The sequence below is a fragment of the Cucumis melo genome, chromosome 8 (assembly GCF_025177605.1).
Source record: "Cucumis melo cultivar AY chromosome 8, USDA_Cmelo_AY_1.0, whole genome shotgun sequence".
Classification (NCBI taxonomy): Eukaryota; Viridiplantae; Streptophyta; class Magnoliopsida; order Cucurbitales; family Cucurbitaceae; genus Cucumis; species Cucumis melo.
Window position 1 is genome coordinate 6,004,992 of NC_066864.1, and position 13,580 is coordinate 6,018,571.

The 13,580-nt window shown below is 33.5% G+C and overlaps 3 protein-coding genes across 3 annotated transcripts; 1 reads left to right on the top strand and 2 right to left on the bottom strand.

Moving 5' to 3' along the window:
- Positions 1-1,670: 1,670 nt before the first annotated feature.
- Positions 1,671-5,328, top strand: LOC103485112 (zinc finger CCCH domain-containing protein 6-like). Its single transcript, XM_008442580.3, has 4 exons — positions 1,671-2,098; positions 3,541-3,744; positions 3,883-4,007; positions 4,109-5,328. The coding sequence occupies exons 1-4, from the start codon at positions 2,039-2,041 to the stop codon at positions 5,103-5,105; spliced, it is 1,386 nt and encodes a 461-aa protein (XP_008440802.2). The 5' UTR covers positions 1,671-2,038; the 3' UTR covers positions 5,106-5,328.
- A 2,043-nt stretch (positions 5,329-7,371) lies between these two features.
- LOC103485114 (peptide methionine sulfoxide reductase A5) lies at positions 7,372-10,078 on the bottom strand. The gene is made up of 4 exons (XM_008442581.3): positions 9,535-10,078; positions 8,659-8,771; positions 8,431-8,578; positions 7,372-7,858 (listed from the first exon to the last, which is right to left on the bottom strand). The coding sequence occupies exons 1-4, from the start codon at positions 9,832-9,834 to the stop codon at positions 7,661-7,663; spliced, it is 759 nt and encodes a 252-aa protein (XP_008440803.1). The 5' UTR covers positions 9,835-10,078; the 3' UTR covers positions 7,372-7,660.
- A 430-nt stretch (positions 10,079-10,508) lies between these two features.
- On the bottom strand, positions 10,509-12,390 carry LOC103485115 (60S ribosomal protein L8-3). The gene is made up of 2 exons (XM_008442583.3): positions 11,839-12,390; positions 10,509-11,018 (listed from the first exon to the last, which is right to left on the bottom strand). Exons 1-2 carry the CDS (start codon positions 12,276-12,278, stop codon positions 10,676-10,678), a joined length of 783 nt encoding a protein of 260 aa, XP_008440805.1. The 5' UTR covers positions 12,279-12,390; the 3' UTR covers positions 10,509-10,675.
- Positions 12,391-13,580: the final 1,190 nt, after the last annotated feature.

The following is a 13,580-nucleotide window of genomic DNA, read 5'->3' on the forward strand; positions in this document are numbered from 1 at the left end:
TCAATGATAGATACTGAATATGATTCTATCGATCATATTGATAGACAATAATAAAAGTCTATCAATACATATACATACATACATATATACATACATATATATATATAAAAAAAAATGAAACATGTAAGTGAAGTTTATTTAGTACTAGCAAACAAAAAAAGGAGAAGGGAAAAAAAAAGGTAAAGAGATAGTTTAAAAAGATAACATAATAATAATAATTTTTAAAAACCTAAAAATGAAAAAAGGATAACCTAATAATAATAATTTTTAAAAACCTAAAAAAGAAAAAAAAAATAATGAGCAAGTGTATTTTAAAATATTATTATAATTAAACTAAAGCTTTTAGAACAACTTAGAAACCAACTTTTCAAAAATTTGTTTTTTATTTAAAGATTTTCGATAAAAACTCCTAAAAATGGAGTTGTTTGTCGTAAGTTCACTAGTGGTGTCGCTGGAGGTGCTAGTCGGAGATTAGCCGACGATGGTTATAGGAGGTGGTGTCCATAAGTTGATCAACGAACTTCCTAACCCTCGAAACAAATACCCTAGAGTTGAAGAATGGTAAGAGCATGTAATTTGTTTTAAATCTTAATCCTAATCTCCAACTAAAACTAAACATTGCCCCAAACAAACAATTAAAGATCTTAGTCCACTCCATTATACTCCACTCCTAATCCAAGACATATTATTAGTAGGTTTTTTTAATATAGACGTTAAATTTACTAAAAAGAGATAAGAGACGTCACAACCTCATGTCAAGACACACAGAACCAAAACAACTCATAAATATTCTTAAAGAAAATGGGTTGTTTGGGCGTTCCAAGAGAAGCCCCCAACAAATTAGATCAAAAAATAAAAGTTTCATATCAAACAACCTATAACTACTCGAAGAGATTGCAAAGTAGCATCATAAACAAGCAACCAAGTGTGATAAATAAAAACATAACATTTTGCCATATAAATCAAGGATCGATCTATGAAGGGGCAAGGGGAACGTGCGACCCCCTCACTTCTTATCGTTATATATGTGTATATTCAATTGTTTATAAAATATTAAAAAAAAAATGTTGGTATTGTTTAACTATAGACCATGTGAACCCCTTTTAGAACCAAAATTAGTGCTTGCTTTGTTGGTTGAGTATTGGTTCCCTAAATCCTACCCCTTTGATTCAAGAAAAATAAATGCCATTATTTTTTATATTTTAATAAATTAACCATTAACTAATTTTTATTGCTCTAAATATACACACAAACACATGCATTTTAACCCATTATAATTGTTTAGAAATTATTGGATGTATTAGATAAATTTAAAAATTTTAAATTTGTAACTAATAATTATATTATTTGTACGAAAAAATGTATGGTACAAATTGTTGGACGCATAAATTGATTTAATATATATTTTTTAAACTTCAAAAATATAAATATTATACGATTTGAATATCATATTTTGATTCAATTAAATTTCGTAAACCACCACCGGATCGTATAGAAAGTTTATAAAAAATTTGCCCTAATTTTAGTTAAGTAATCAATTAAATGAAAATTTTAGGGATGTATTTGTAACAAACGTGGAGGTTGTTTGTGAAATTTTCCTCCTAATGAAACCTATCTAAAACTAAAAGGTATTTTGTAACGTCAGTATATATATATGACAAATAAAATCCCTAAAGAGGCTGAATCGTCGTCGACTCGATAGGGTCGGTTTCTAGGGCTTCCTCTTTTGCAGCGCACCATTCTTTCTCCCTTTCCCTTCGTCATCTGCTTCTAATTTCATTCTATTTTCTTCATCGTCTTCTTTTCGATTTTAATTTTCTGAATCAGATCCTTACTATCGGATCCACCTTAAAGGATTGAGTTTTTTTTTTCTTTTTTTTTTTTTGTTCAGATAAAACAAATCTTCGTTTGTAAGTAGATTATCTCCCCTTCATAACCGATCGTTTATTTGGTTATATGCTTTATAATCTGGAACATTATTGGTAATTTTGAAGCGAATCGATTTTGAGTTAGAGCGTCTTTGATCTGAGATTTAGAGATGAAGCGGTCGAGGAAATCAAAGGGTGTTTCGTGGGCTCGTGGAGTTAATCTTTGTCAGGTATAATCGTAATATCTTCTAATCGAAGTCTCGTTTCCTTAGAAAGTCATTAAAATTAATATAACATCCAACGAATTTAACCTCTAATCGAACCACTTTTCTTATTGATCTAAATTGTATAATTTCGATTTAGGTCATTTAAATTTTTTATAGAAATACTCATCTTTTGGACAATGTTTTTCCAAAAACCGGAGCGATTAACAAGATTTTGCTGCTAATGAATTCGTTTTCTTGATAACAAAAAGTTGGAATTAATATCGCTCGTTGGGTGAATTAAGAAATAAGTTTGTTTGCTACCATCAATTGGGCAATAAATTATTGATACATTTGCTCACATTTACGGATTTCAATGAGCCGCAGTCCGATGGATCGATCTGAGTGACGATCTTGAATATCAGATCAATAAATTTATGGAAGCTTTGAAGATACGATCTCAATCTAAAATATGGTATGTTAAAGATTGAGGAAATAACAATCGGATTCAGATTATAGTTTCAAGTACGATACACGTGCCCAAAGCTTCTGGCGACAAAATATTAACAGAATAATCCTTTGTTCATCAAAACTGCAACTTTTGCTCATGATCAATAATCCCACAAACAACAATAATTAATAAATAAACGAAAAAAAAACAACAACATGCAAATGGGTTTTTTTAGTTGCTTCAAGAAGAAGTAAAAGTGGAATCTTTTATGGAATCCTTTTCTTTTTTTTCTTTGTAAAAACTCAACCATACGGAGGTGATATAGAAGAAGATCAAACTTTGTTTTCTTCTTCTTTTAATGATGTGGTTTCTTGGAGGATTTGGATGTTGGATAACTATTTCGATGAACCAATAAAGAAATCTTCTCTCAAAGCCCAGTATGGAAATATTAATGCCATTCATTTCCAGTATAGGAAATATTTTTGTTCCTCCTTAGAATGCATTTTTGAAGTGTTGTTATATAGTTTCTTCCATAGGAAACCAACCCTTTTCATTTCTATGTTCCTGAGGCTGAGACCATTTGATTTGTGATCAGACCATGTGGCTGCGCAGACACATTTTTTGTTTATTGTCACTTTTTTCAGAAAATATTGTTTTGTCGTCGTTTGCTTTCTTTCCTAAAAATTGTAATGGCTACTTCTCAGATGCTAGATTGAATGCCCTACCTTTTACATTTTATGAACACACTCTGGTTCACCTATTGCCATTCTGAGAGTGACAATGGAACTTGCTTAAGTACGCCATTGACGAAGGCTTTGGTTTGAACGGAGGCAATGCCTTAACAGGGCGATGCAAGATATTGATTGGAGCTTAGAATGTTATACTTAATAATTAGATGTTGCAGATGCTGATATTACAGATATTAGGATTTCCCTCCTTTCCTTCTGGCTGTGTAACTTATGCAAATTGAAGTACATTGAAGTTTAAAATTAAGCTGAATATCTATGGTTTTGAATAGGTGAAGCTATTCTCATCAGAGGACTGTCCTTCAAAAGTTGGTCTGAAATCTCCAGATCAACTCCAAGCAAAAACTCCTTGGATGTTACATCCTTATACCACCGAGATTAACGATTGCCCTCCTGGATTTGAAGTTACTCCTTTGGGGAACCAATTAGCAGACCTGTCCTGCATCCCTTTGGTTAAGTGGAAGCGCCCTCTCAAGGTGAGAGGCTGAGAGCCCTATTTGATAATTTTGTTCAGTTCAATGTAGTAATCCACTCTACTATGTGATGTATGTTGCTTGCATCTTCTTCTGTTGTGCAATATTTTGAAAACCGCAATACTATTTTTCTCCGTACAGTTTGTTATGAATCCCAACTGGCGTGTGGGGGCAGGAGAGGAAAGTGAAGAGGTAGAATCTCAGAAGTTTAGAGAAATGAGATTGCTTGAAGCAGTTTATCCCCGAGCGTCTGCCATTCCTCCAGGGTAATTTCACTATTTTGTTTTTGACATCAACTTGGAAGGCTCGCTCATTATTTTGTTAACATTAACCTTATGCAATTTTTTTCTTTTTTGTGTGTGTATAGTGCGACTGTTTCTTCTGATATTCAAGATGAGCTTTACGATGATAGCCTCACTCCTCTTATCCCTATTATTCCTGTTGAAGAAGATGAGTGTGAAGATTTAGGTTCAGATTCGGCCATTGTAGGAAACTTCTCTACGAGCTCTCTGCCGATGGCTTCCCACTTTCATTTGGAACCTTCTGTAAGAACCGTTGAAACATCTGCAGTTGAAAAGCCTATCGAGAAGTTACCTGATGTTGGCGTGGATGTAGCCGTTGCTGCCTCTACTGCATATGCAGTATTAACGAAAAGCATGGAGCAGGGAAGCATGATTGACACGAATTTGCTTATTAAAATTTTCAGTGACCCGAAAATGATTCAGAATTTGTCCAATATTCACCCTCTATCTACAGCTGTCCCAGGGAATCCGCCACCCATCACCACTGGTGCACCAATATCTTTGTCAAAGCCAGTGAGTGAATCCAATAGAATACCAAGAGTGTCGAATGGATTCTCATCAACGGTCACTGCTGCGCTCCCTCAGACGAGTAGCATACCTACATCTGATGTAAATTTAGTTGTAGTTCCCGGCAACTTACCAGTTCAAGATCCCAACCGGATAAAAGTTACCGTACGAAATGCCGAGAACTATTCAAAATTAGGTACAATTCCCGTACAAGCAAACATGTCGCTGATAAGTTCAGTGAGAAAAGAAGCAGCTCAGCAAGTGAAGGACGTTAGCTACTATAAGAACTTAGTTAGAGAACATGGAGATCAAAGGGACTTTAAGAAACAGAAACTTGGACAACAAGATGGCAATATTTACAACCATCATAATCTGAATATGGCACATGAGATGAAAGAAGAAAACTTGAAACCCAAGATTCAGAAACAATGCATTTACTTTAATGGCCCAAAAGGGTGTCGAAATGGCCTTAATTGCCAATTCAAACATGATATCATACTTAACAATCAAAACAAGAGAATGAAACTGTTTGGTGAAGTAACAAGGAGGAATTAATTTGGTTTATGATCAGGCAGGTAAACTGTCCTTTTTGAGGAAAAAAAAAGGGGGGGAAATCTTGTGTTAATTATTAGGAAATCAGGATGATTTTCAACATGATTCCTAAGGGGAAATTTTTGAGGTAAGCTGGGATAGGGAGTTCCTCCCTGTGTAATCCTTTAGCATGATTGTGAATTCCTTGCACACTATTCTATTTTGTAAATAGAGCCTGCTTTTTTTAGGCTGTTGGTGTCTTTTTTCATTCTTTTTTATTTTTCGGGTGTGGCCCAAGGAAGTAAAGTTGTTGATTCCATAGATTCTTTGGTAGGGTTCACGACTAAAAGAACATCAATTTCACGATTTATCAGTTTTTATGGGTCTGTCCTACACATTTATTCTTTTTTTTTTTTAGACTAATAACCCCACTCTCTGTTTCATGCTATAACAAGACGTTCTTTAATCCTTAATTTTGAAATGATTGTATTGGAATTTTGAGAGTGTTTTTTAAAAATACAAAAGCTTGAAATATGATGGCAGTAAAGTAGATTCTTAGGCATATTCTTTAAACTTTATATGTACTTAAGTTTATTATGAGGCCATGTGGAATGTCACCCTTCAGAAAATTGTCAACTTCTTCTAGCATTTGATTTCGTGTTGTATAAATACCAAACTTTTGTAAACTTATGTGTAGTTCTCAAATTTCTTACTTCATAGAGTAAAGACCAAGTTTATTTATGTTTGGTTAAAATTTTGTAGAAGTTGAAGCTTTGAATTTTTAATTTGTGTTCTTATATTTATTTATTGTATACTTTTACGATTTCAAAATTAAGATTCAAAAACTGTATATGTATGGTAACTAATTTAAGAACCGAAATTCTCATTTTCATTTTTAGTTTTAGTTTTTTTCATAATTTTAAAAGTAAATTTTTGTTTTAAAAACAACAAAAAAAAGGTTAATTAGTTACCAAATTTCTAAAAGTAGAAACAGAAATAAGTTAACAAGTAAACAATTACTAAAAAGTCAAAGATGTATAAATAACAGTCTTTAGAGCGTTGACCTTTGTCTATAATCATTGACCCTCACATTGTGACATAATTTGGAGGGGAAAGCTAAAGACGAAATTGCCTCCACTTCTAAATTGCAATTAATTATGGTAGCCTATGTTGTTATTAAATCATTTTATGTAATTGCTTACTCATTAAGGACTGGCTAGGTTTCTTAATAATTGTCAATAAATGGATGGTAAATATGTATGAACTTTTCAATATATCCACCTACAAAGTAAAGAGAATCTAACCTCTTTTTTTTTTTTTTTTTTTGTATAATAATCTTATTTGATGCTATTTGTAATCATGATTTTTTTTTCTTCTAATTATTTCAAATGAAATTTGTATCTGACCATGTTGATCTCTTGATATTCGTTGTTTTACCTTATTGTATACATAAATTCTAACCATTCTTTTTGTAAACAAATACAAGAGTTTATTTTCTTAAAAAAACCTCTGCTATTACAAAATTATTATTAGTGTGAAATATGCATTTTTACCTCGATGAGCATGAGTTTTTACTAGCTCTTTAAGGGGACGTTTTAGACAAGTATTTATCTAAGACTATAAAACAACATCTTCTTATAGTAAATATTCTTTTGTACTCCTTAATTAGCTACGATCAATACTATTTTAAAGCTTTAGTTTACTATTTTCTATCATTTTTATTATTTTACGTTCATCTTTTTTTATTATTCGTTATAGTGTTATTATTATCTTTCTAAATTAAAAAATTTCACACTTCAAATATATATTTTAAATATTAAAAACAAAATTGAAACCAACCAAAAAATATAAAAAGAAAAAACCATTAAATGTATTTAGCTTTCTTCTTTTTGAAATAATATTATATTAGGTCTTCTTATCCCTGCCACTGCCAGAACGTATATTTATAAATATGTGAACGCTTGAAAATATAGTATATAGTATTTGATATATTTCTCGAACAATTCAGTTTCTTCATTCGTAGTAGTGAACACTTGAAACTTAATTTTTCTCCATTCATTCGTTTGTTCACAATTTAAATTAAGTTTTCAACAAGAATGGAATTTCCATATGTTTCCCAAATAAAGATAATAATAGAAGGTTTACGAAATAGATCTCTTTTATATTTAGGTATTTTATATAATAAATAAAAAAAAATGAAACCACGACTCAAGGCAGCTCATTGGTTCTCTTCAGTCTTCAACGAATTATATATATGTATATATATAAAAACTATATTTAGCTAGTGAGCTGAGCCTGAATCTTCAATACCTGTTACACTAAATCAGAAACTGAGGTACAATACAGCTTAGTTTCTTGACGCCAGAAAGGGGAAACGAAAGGTTTAAAGAATGAAATATTCCCAATTGGTAATGAGTAATCAATCTACATAATGGGTTTAAACCAAAAAATGAAATTTGTAGCTACAAAAAATTGAAGCTGAGAGAGTAAATTCAATGGATGATCGAACAATTTGGGCTTCTGCAATCTAACAAGAACATGGTTTGCTAGCCAAGCTGGAAGTTTGCAAGAAGACGAACTTACTTTTCTCTCAGAATAGGCCATCCTTTCTTGATAATATCGTTGATCTTGGCATCAATTTGCTTCTGAGTCTTTGGAGGGCATAGCTCTGCGGCGTACCCATTCATATTTGCTGCCAAAGTGGACATCTCAAGCTCCTCTTCTGGCAAGTTCCCCATTAATTGAAGAAAAAATGGATTCCTCTTCAGCTCAAATTTCTGCTTGTAAATATGTAGATCAGTTTTAGCGACATATGATATGATTAAATGTGCAAAGACATGACTTTTAGGACTAATAATTAAATGTGTAACAATTGGAAAAATAATTGCAAATAAAGCAAAATTCACGAATGATAGACTCTATCACTTATAGGTTCCTAAATTTTGCTACATTTGCATTTTTTTTCTATGCTCTATTTGTTAATACTTTAGACCCAAATGTTATATTTGCAACTATCTTCCTTTGACCACAAAGTCTCTTGAAATGGGTCATCCATTTCTAGAGTTGAGATGCACTTCATCTTTCAAATGGGAAAGGAGGTTTAGGAGGTTGCAATTCACAAAGTCAAAAAAGACTACATACATCATAACCTTAATTACTTCAGCTTCAAATGGGAAAAGTGGGGGCTGAGGGTACAAACTTACAAAGTAGGCAAAGACCAAAGATATCTCAATCTATCTTAACTTGTAATGTTTTTAGGTGATTTGCATGTCAAGGACCAGGATATCTTAAAAGCTGAAATTTCTCCACAAAATTGCTTTGAAGGATTACATTAATCAATGGTATTAACCTGATGTTCAGGCTCAGCAGGATAAAATGCTCCAAGTTCCTGAATTTGTGTAGTTACAGCACTTCCTCTTGATTTCTGTTGCTCGTTTTCTTTGCTAGCAGTAGCCAGTCTAGATTCCTCAGTGTCAATAATAGTAAAAATGATAGATCTGATACAAAAGAATACATAACACCATCATCAAAGGTTAATTTCGACTAAATTAAGAGCTGGAATTTATAAATAGCATACCTATACTGGTTGCCCACATCAGGACCTTGCCCAAACACTTGCCTAGAATCATGACTGGACCAGAAAACCTCTAAGAGTTGCCTAAAACTAATAAGCTTAGGATCATATTCAACCTGCAAAGAATTACAAAGCATATGATAAAAAACTCAATCACATCAAAACATTGATGTAATGAAAGGAAACCCATAACGAAACTTTTTCAAAACCAATATATATCAACAAACGATTCAAATTTTGTAACTTGAAATACTCCATGGTCCACCAATGATATCTACAGATTCAAGCATTTATCATGGAGGGCGGTTCCTCAAGTAATTTCGTCACCACAATAGAATACAACAAACTCATCTAGGAATAAGTGAAGGCACCATCGATTTCAAAATTTTACAGAACATGCAAATTCAGTCGAACAATTTCTTAAATGCACGTAAATGAATGCCTCATTTGATTGGTTGGTCGTAGGTGCCTAAATAGACAAGACGATTTATACCGAAGTTATTAATAATTCCTATCCAAAGCACTGACAAGTCGTCGAAAAAAAAGAAAACTGGATTCAATCCATTTGCACATCAGAGATCTGCGACAAACAAATTCTACATACCACCAAATGTCAGGACATTCAAACCTCATCACTGCCTCGCACAGGGAGAATTCCAAGACAATAAATCCGATCGAGAAAGCAAAACAATATTGAAAAGGTATGCAAACAATACGAGCAAACGTACAAACAGGATCTACCGAAATAATGACATCCGCGACACCATCCGAAATGTAGAGTCCAGAAAATTCACAAAACGAAAAGTGAAAATTAAGCAATAAAAAAGAAAAAAGAAAAGAAATGGAAAGGAGAAGAAAAGAGAAGGTAAGAGCACAAACCCGAACAGACTCGGCGTGATCCCCCAAGCTACGGTACTCAGGGTTGTGTTTAGTACCACCGGCATAGCCGACGGTGGTCCGAACAACTCCATCCAAGCAACCGAAGACAGCTTCGGATCTCCAGAAACTTCCAAGAGCAAAAACTGCGGTTTTCAAGGACTGATGGCTCGAAGTAGTCTTAAGAGGTTCAACAATTCGATTCGGAACTCTGATACAATGAGATTTCTCGGATAGGAGAAAGATGAGGAAGAAGATGATTGTGGAAATACGAAGGCAGATTGTTGTCTGCAAAAGAGCCATTACTGTCTGCAATACGGGCGGGCGGACAGTTCGAGCAATTGAGTCTTCCTTTCAGACATAATGGACCTCCAAAATTTAGCAACATCAGTTCTGGGCCACTGGCCCGCTATAATGTTTAATCCCAGGCCCATTTATCCGGGAGAAGGTGAAAAACCACTATCTTTCACCACTGTGTTTTACACTATGATTATATTTTAAATGTTATGAAAACAAGATGTTGAGTTGGAAGATGTGTGTTGAACAGTAGTTAAGATAGAAGGTTTGATTCACATCCCTATTGTACTACGAAAAAAGACAATTTTAACTTCCAAAGCTATATGAATAGAAATAGAACAACGTTATGGGTACAAAAAAAAAAAAACCCTTCAAACAACGAATCAATTGCCGGAGAAGCAACTTAGAAAGTGGCAAACTAAACTGAACCAAGCTCCGTTAGGTTTCCGTTCGATTCAATCTTTTATACTCCTGGTTCAAAACAAATTTAGGCAGAGCACTCATTTTTTAAAATCAATGTTCATATATTATTAAGGTGGGCATTTAATCAGAGCAAAACTTCTGACCTAAGTAAAACTTCAATTTGTTATCAAAAGAGAAAAAAAGTAACCTTCAAGACAATGTGAGCACCAAACAAAAAGGAAATAAGAATCAGCCAAATATTTATCGGAACAAACTCATACGGGAAAAAACAAACCAAAATTTCAAATTTGTGAAGACAGGAACTCGATAACAGTTTCTCAAAAAGTTATATTGGTCGTACACGACTAGTCTTGGAAAAATTGATAGATAAAAGTAAAATGAAATGATCTCAAAACCGAAGTAACAATCTAAATTATAATACTGTCTATGCCTTATCGGCTTTAGCGGCAGTTGCTGCAGCTTGTCCTCTGAGCCTACCAGTTCTTCTTGCTGCAATGAGACCAACCTTTTGACCCGGAGGAGCATCCCGTCTGACTGTGCTGGCATGTCCAATGTGTTGATGGTTACCTCCTCCATGAGGATGCTCAACGGGATTCATTGCAACACCACGGACCTTCGGCCAGCAGTTCCTCTTCACTCTAAATTTATGGTAAGCATTACCAGCCTTCAAGAGGGGCTTCTCAGTCCTGCCTCCACCTGCAACCTGACCAACCATGGCACGGCACCCACTTGGAACTATTTTCTTCGCACCGGATGGAAGCTTGATCCTGATTGTTATTAAGAAACGAACATCAGACAAAATGTTTGAATGAATCCACACAAGCTAGAATCAAATGTCACCAATCTGTTAATTACCAATCAATCACACACAAAAAGATAAAATACCATAAGGCAGCAAAGTTTAAAACAAGAATTAAACATCAATTCAGTTCAGCACCCAACACCAAACAACAAAAATAGAAAAGAATCAATAACTTAAATTATTAAATTCCAACAACCGGGAATGGAGCCTACGATAGTTATTCAACCTGGACAATCAATTAGAACCTATCTTGCAAGCACCAAAAGTTTGCAATTTTATTGCCATATCAATTAAGATCATTACAAGAGATAAAGTTCACAGAACAACCCATCAAGAGTCATGCGAAAATTAACTGTCAAACTTCAGGTAGGTCAATAATTTTTCAGTCAAAATTCAACCCTAATCTCAAATTTGGATCTATTATCTCTCCTTGACGGTTCTTTATTTGATTTCTTCTGCTTTTACTTCTCACCCTAATTTTTGTTCTCGTTTATTAATTCTCCTCTTTTCATATTTATCCCGTTCCACTCTCATTCGCCTTTCTCTTCCTCTCTCAAAAACCTTCTCGAGCCTCTTCGAGATGTCAAGGCAATACATCTTCTTGTACTAAATTTGTTCGTATAGGTGAAAGGTTAACTACACTCATTAGATTAGACTTATTAGCTACGTTGGTGCAACAATTAACATAATATTAACGCAAAATAACATACAAACGCGATAAGAAAAAGTATGTTTATAGATGATATCAAACGAATTAAACAAAAACCAATAACTCATCACCAAACCTGGATGTGTCGTTATCGGGATTGTGACTGATAACAATAGCGTAGTCTCCCGAACACCTGGCAAAAACACCACGATCACCAACATGGTGTTCAACGTTGCAGACGACGGCACCTTCAGGGATCGACCTGATGGGCAAGACATTTCCAACCACAAGATTTGCTTTCTTCCCGCAGTAAACAAATTGGCCAGTGTACATACCCTCGGCCGCAACGAACAGCTCATTCTGTTTCTTATACCTGAAAGGATGGCGGAAGGAAACTCGAGCAAGTGGCGCTCCACGGCCAGGATCGTGAATAATCTCAGTGACGACTCCTTTCAGATAACCATTTCGTTCGCCGAAATCAAGACTTCTAAACCTGGCCGGACCCTTCCGATGATGTGTATGGGACCTGAAGACAGATCCCGCTCCCTTACGTTGAGCACGAATGACTCTTCCCATGGCGGCTCCGCGAGATCGGAGATTTTCAGTTCGGTACCGCAGCGATAAAAGAGAAACCTAGGGTTTAGACGAATTTATATCACGTCAAACTAAAACTCGCAGGCCCATTTTGCTATATGGGTCATATACGAAGCCCAACTTCGTTGGGATTTTTGAGCCCACCGGCCCATAACCGGTGCCCGCATAATTGGATACTTAGATGTCACTTTGTAAAACAGATAAAGTTGAACTTAGCATATGAGATTAAAGAACTCTCTTTCATACTTAACAAACAATTGAATTAATATAGAAACAATTTAAATTTTACAACTAATATCTATATAATATTACTAATAATAGCATAACAATAAGTTATTATAATCAATTATTAATACATTTTCCATCCTATACCATTGTTTTACTAAAAGCATTTATAATAATAATAATAATAAGTTCAAAAACAGTATTTAACTTATTGTGATTTCTCTAATGCAATTAAAAGATTAAAGATAGTTCTTATTAAGAAACAAAATTAAATTAATTGGACAGTAGTACAAAAGTCCACCTAAATCAAACAAGTAAAGGACATTATTAGTACACAAAAACAATTAATTTAAACATTTGCATAAACAATATTTATACACATTGTTTTCAAGTAATAATGGTTTTTAAAATTTTTCAGCTCTACCATAAACGTAATTAAATAAAACCTCAAAAAAAAAAACTTTTTTTTAAAAAAAAAAACCTTTCTTAAATAAAATACTTTTTTAAGTGTATTCAGCATATGGCATATTTTCATAATTAATTTCAAATTACTAGAAGTGTTTTTTTGTTAAAAAGAAATTGTGGTAACATAAAAACGATTTTTCCAAAAGCAGAAAATATATTGATTTTAAAAACTAGTTTTGGGAAAACCCTTGGTGCAAGTTAGCAACTAAACAAAATTGATATTAAAAGCACAATGTTAGAAAATTAAGAAAACATTTTTATTTAAAGTACTTTATGAAAAAGTTCTCAACTACAAGGCATGTCAAACTCAATAACAAAAATTAACATTGCATATAATATTACTCATAAATTAAAACTCCCAATTGTTACTATCAACTTAAACATCACAACCTTGGTTATAAATTAAATATTTGAGTCCCTATTCCTACACTTTTAATGTTATATATTTTTTCAAAAATAACTTAAATCAACGATTGAGAGTTCTAACACCTAAACCTAAGATATATACCTTAACTTATTGAATATGTTTAAGTTAACTTAAAAAACAACCTCAATAGAAGGGAAAACAACGGTTATCTGAATCAATTTCATTCA

Coding starts and splice junctions, on each gene's coding strand:
- LOC103485115 (XM_008442583.3), bottom strand. CDS start 12,278: ATGGGAAGAGTCATTCGTGCTCAACGTAAGGGAGCGGGATCTGTCTTC. Junction 11,019..11,838: donor CCCGATAACGACACATCCAG/GTTTGGTGATGA, acceptor AATAACAATCAG/GATCAAGCTTCCATCCGGTG.
- LOC103485112 (XM_008442580.3), top strand. CDS start 2,039: ATGAAGCGGTCGAGGAAATCAAAGGGTGTTTCGTGGGCTCGTGGAGTT. Junction 2,099..3,540: donor GTGGAGTTAATCTTTGTCAG/GTATAATCGTAA, acceptor GGTTTTGAATAG/GTGAAGCTATTCTCATCAGA. Junction 4,008..4,108: donor GCGTCTGCCATTCCTCCAGG/GTAATTTCACTA, acceptor GTGTGTGTATAG/TGCGACTGTTTCTTCTGATA.
- LOC103485114 (XM_008442581.3), bottom strand. CDS start 9,834: ATGGCTCTTTTGCAGACAACAATCTGCCTTCGTATTTCCACAATCATC. Junction 8,579..8,658: donor GATGTGGGCAACCAGTATAG/GTATGCTATTTA, acceptor CTTTTGTATCAG/ATCTATCATTTTTACTATTA. Junction 7,859..8,430: donor CTGCTGAGCCTGAACATCAG/GTTAATACCATT, acceptor ATTTACAAGCAG/AAATTTGAGCTGAAGAGGAA.